The sequence below is a fragment of the Galeopterus variegatus genome, unplaced genomic scaffold (genome assembly GCF_000696425.1).
Source record: "Galeopterus variegatus unplaced genomic scaffold, G_variegatus-3.0.2 Scaffold185, whole genome shotgun sequence".
In the NCBI taxonomy this organism is placed as follows: domain Eukaryota; kingdom Metazoa; phylum Chordata; class Mammalia; order Dermoptera; family Cynocephalidae; genus Galeopterus; species Galeopterus variegatus.
The window spans coordinates 79,600-84,448 of NW_007726296.1; the positions used below are offsets into that span (position 1 = coordinate 79,600).

The 4,849-nt window shown below is 52.3% G+C and overlaps 1 protein-coding gene across 1 annotated transcript; it reads left to right on the top strand.

The window, feature by feature from the left end:
• The first annotated feature begins 326 nt into the window (after positions 1–326).
• On the top strand, positions 327–2,403 carry TRH (thyrotropin-releasing hormone). Its single transcript, XM_008564306.1, has 2 exons — positions 327–543; positions 1,188–2,403. The coding sequence occupies exons 1-2, from the start codon at positions 327–329 to the stop codon at positions 1,694–1,696; spliced, it is 726 nt and encodes a 241-aa protein (XP_008562528.1). The 3' UTR covers positions 1,697–2,403.
• The last annotated feature ends 2,446 nt before the right edge of the window (positions 2,404–4,849 follow it).

Genomic DNA, 4,849 nt, shown 5'->3' on the forward strand with positions numbered 1-4,849 from the left:
GGGACGCTGAGGGCGGAGGCTCTGGGGGTTCCACAGCTCGCGCGGGCAGACCCGGGCGCGGGCGCGCACGCTAGCACCCCAATGGGTGTCACGCCTCGAGGTGACAGATGTGGGCGCAGAGCCCGGGCAGATCCCCCTCGTTGTCCCCGACCCCGCACAGGTGGCAGGTGATTCTGCTCTCGGGAGGGTGATTGAAGGTGCGTGGTTGGTTCTCCCGCGTCGCGCCTCAGGGACCCGCTGGGAGAGGGAAGGGGGAGATGGAGCGGGCGGGCGGGGATTCGGCGCGCTCAAGCTCTCTCTCTGTCCGCTTGACCCCAGACGCCGCGATGCACAGTCCTTGGTTGCTGCTAGCCCTGGCAGCAACCCTGACCCTGACCGGTGTTCCCGGAGGCCAAGCTCAGCCCGAAGCGGCCCAGCAGGAGGCGGGGATGGCCACCGAGGACCCGGGCCTGGACGACTTTTTGCACCAGACAGAGCGCCTCCTCCACCTGCTCCTCCGGGAAGACTTCCAACGGCTTCCAGGGGACCAGGGCGAGCACTCAGGTGAGTGGGTGGGGGTGTCCGAGGCTGCTGGAGGCTAGGGGAGGCCGTGGGGAGGGCTGGAGGAAACCTGAACGCAGAGAGGAGAAAGCGACTTGGTCATCCAGCTTCCTGCCTTTCAGAAACTCCAAAACTCTTACTGGCCACTGCCTCGGCAGGGACTTGAGTTGGTCATTCCTGGGGATCAGATTCCTTTTCCATCTCAGCTCTGGGAGTATTTCACAGAGAGCAGACCTCCAGTGTGGAAGATTCTGTGTACCTGGGGGAGAGTCTCTTCGTGTGTGACAGTTTAAATTACTATTTACTAGGTACTTACATGCCAAGCACTGTTCTAAGCACTGCAAACACCCTATCACACTGCTCTCATAACAACCTCCTAATTGGGTACTGTTATTACCATTTCACACAGAAGAAAACTGAGGCTCAGAGAGATTAAGAGAATTGTTTATGGCATGTAGCAGAGCTGGGATTAGAACCCAGTGGCGATGTCTTTGCCTACTGTGTGAGTGTGTCTGTGAGGCCTGAGAGGTAGGTGCAAGACCGTGACTCAGGGTGGGTGCTGCAGGAAACCTGTGTTGACTGGGAGACAGGCTGGAGTGGGCAGAGGTCATGGGATCCCTCACTGACTGGCTTCTTTCCTTTCCCAGAGTCCCAGATCTTTCAACCCGACTGGCTCTCCAAGCATCAGCATCCAGGCAGAAGGGAGGAGGAGGCAGAAGAGGGAGTTGAAGAGGAGGAAGAAGGGGGGGCTGTGGGACCCCACAAACGGCAGCACCCTGGCCGACGGGAGGATGGGGTCAAAGGGTCAGTCTCTGTAACCCAGCACAAGCGGCAGCACCCTGGCCGGCGCTCCCCCTGGCTTGGGTACACTGTCACCAAGAGGCAGCACCCAGGCAGACGGCTGGTGGACCCCAAGGCCCAAAGGAGCTGGGAAGAAGAGGATCAGGAGAGAGAGGGAGAGCTGCTGGTGCCTGAGAAACGCCAGCATCCTGGCAAGAGGGCCCTGGGAGGTCTGTGTGGGCCCCGAGGAGCCTGTGGTCAAGCTGACCTCCTGCTGGGGCTCCTTGATGACCTAAGCAGGAGCCATGGAGCTGAGGAAAAGCGGCAGCACCCTGGGCGGCGGTCATCCTGGGCCCTGGGGCCCCTGGAGGAGTGAGCCCAGTTTCCTATAAAGTCAAGTTTGGGATCTAAGAATGTCTTGAGCCCTGTGTCCTACCCCATCGTAACCCCTGCTTTTCCCCCTCCTTAGATCCCTGACAGTAAACCTGAGCCCCCTGTACAAACATGCATTCAAGCCCCTGGCCTTGCCCTCTTCCTTTAGGGACACGAGAAAGCCAGCCTAAAAGTTAAGAACCCTATTTACCCCACTTTGCTCCACAGGCAAGGGGGCAGATCCCAGAGTCCCTCACTCCCTGACTCCCACAGGCCTGCGCCCCTTCCTTATCCCTGGCTGAGATGATCCTTCTATGTCTTCTAAGGCAGGGTGCTTCTGGGGAGGGCAGCCAATGAGGGTGAGTGGAATTGAAGCTTTGACGTCCAAATCCATCTTCCATCCCTTGCTCCTTGTGGCAGGATTTGCCACGTGTAAATTTCAACCCCCAGGTCCCAGGATCTCCTCTGCTTCTTGGGCGTCCTTTTGAGGGTGGGCAGAGCTCTGACCCACAGTTGTGTTCTGCTGCAGGAAGCATATGTAGGTTGGAGAAACCGTGTAGTGCTGTGCTGTGGACAGCTGTGGAAATAAATGTGTAGGAATATTTAAACATCTCCCTGGAAGTCCTGGCTTGTATATAACCCTCTTGGCACCTTCCCCTTGTCGATGATAGTCATCCTAATGATAATAAAACATGTGTCTGAATAATCACAGAGCTCTGTGGTCACAGTTCTGTCACAGTTGGTGTGGGTTTTCTCTTCAGCATTGAGAGGGATATTTAAAAGGGGATGGGACTAGAGTCCCCTAGCTCTGTTGTAGAAGGAATCAGGGACCCTGGGGGATAAAAAGTCCTCTCTACTGTCACCATCTCAGAACACACTTGAGAGGTAGATGCGGGTTCTGGTTCTGGAACCCATTTGACCCTTGGGGAAACTAGGCCTGGAGAAGAGGAAGACTTGCCCAAAGACACACAGCTGGCTGAGGTGGAGCCATGGGTCTGAGACACCAGCTTGGGGCCCTGCCTTGAGTTTGTCTGATTTTGTAGGGGTGGGGGTAGGAAGGGAGGAGCAGTCTGGCATGGGTCTGTAATACTCATGGTTCTGTGGCAGTAATGGGCAGTCTGTGTCACCCAATAGCCTGTTACCTAACAGGCATGAGGAGGGCAAAGGACCAGACTGCAGTCAAGACCTTCAAAGCAGGGCTCTTCTGGGGCCAGTCAGGGAGGCAGGCTGGGTGCAAAGCAAGAGGGAGTGGTGGGGACTGGAGCAAACTGAAGAGGTCATCTGAGGACACTTAAATCCAAATAGTTTAAGAAACATTGTGTGAATCAAACAACAACAGCAACAGTAATAATAAATAATAATAATAAAACACTATGTGTCAGGCACTGTCCGAAGCACTTTACATGTATCAGTTCTTTTAATCCTCATGACATTCCTTCCAGGTATTACTATTATTATGCCCATTTTACTAATGAGGAAGCTGAGGTACATTGCCGGTTTGTGACCTCTGATTTAAATGAAACTCCAAAATTCCCTCAGCCTTAGACTCTAAATTAGTTAGATCATGCTCTGTTTGCTGGATGGATGGGCTTTTCGATTTTTCTGCGGACAGCTTTTAGTCACCTTCTAGAATAGAGGCAGGAGTGGCTAGCAGGATGTCTAAGACCCGCCTCCTTTCCTTGAGTGTGGTGGTTCACGTGCAGTGGGAGGTGGGGAGAGAGGAAGGCTTGAAGTTTACAGGATGCATTCACACTCACCATCTTCAGTCCTGGGCAAATGATTCATGGCATTTTTAGCTCTAACACTCCAGGACCGGAAGAGACTCAAAGCAAACCTTGAAGACCCACCTGTTCCTCCCTGCTTCATTCTCCAGTCACAAAAGTGAGCAAAACCAAAACAAAAAGTCACTGGGCTTTGTTGCAAGTTCATTCCAGACAGTCTACTTGCTCTGAGTACTCTCCTATTTTTCCCAGCCTCCCTTGCAGTTGGAGGGAGAGTCACATGACTAGTCCTGGCCAATGAGCTGTGAGCATAGTGTGTCACTTCTGGGCTGAGGCAGAGCCCTGTGCCTCTTTTCCCTCTGTCTTCCTGTCTTGGAGGCCTGGAAGACCACACGCTGAGATAGGCGAGCACATGACAGATGGGTTTTGGACCCTGGTGTCACCAGATGGAAGGCAGACACTGCTCACCACAGCAGACTTCTCATGTGTAGGAGAGAAACTTGCATTGTGTTAAGTTGCTGAGATTTCAGGGTTTATTTGTTACCACAGCAGAACTTAGACAGTTCTCATGAGCACAGATACTTCCTCCCTGTTCTCTCCCCATCAAAATCCTCCCCATCTTTCCCTTCTCACGTGTGTTTGCTTTCATCAGTGCTGCCTAAATCAGGTTCTGTCGTGAAGTAGGTGCTCAATAAATATCTATTGAATGGCTGTTGAAAGCTTCCAGTCACTTCTGTCTTAGTTCCCCAGCCCTATTTCCTTATAAAAACATTTTTATAAGCACCAAATCCCAAGAGCAATATTCAAAATATGCAACAACCGGTACAAGACAGGCATTAGCCAATCAGTACACATGTCTTGACCAATCAGAATGGACGGATTCTGTCTTGACACACCTGTGTGGCCACAGCCATGCAGGGAGCTGAATGCCAGCCCCACTGTCTTAACCCTTCGTGCTTCCTGCATCACATTCCTAAAATGGTTTGTTTGCTGAGCTGAGGCCTGATGATCTGCACTAGATAACTCCTACTCTTCCTTGGCTGTCGCTTCAGATAACATTTTGTCTGGATGTGGCACCTCATCCTGCTCCTTTCTCACAGATATCACAGTTTGTCATTATATCTGTCATTATATCCCCTTAAGGGGCTTTCCATTCATTGGAGAGACAGACAGGCAAATGGATGAGGACAACTTAGTGTGAGAGGTGTTGATTTGGGGGAACAGAGGATGCAAGGGGAATGCAGATGAGGGAGCAACTCAGTCTGCTTGGGCAAAGAAGGCTTCCTGGAGGAGGAAACATTCAACTGAGTCAAAGGATAAGTAAGAGGAAAGGCATTTAAGGCAGAAGGAAAGAACATCAACAAAGGCCCTACAGGGAGACAAAATGTGTTCTTGGAGCTGTTAACATGTAAAATCTGAGGTGTTTTGGTCCCCCC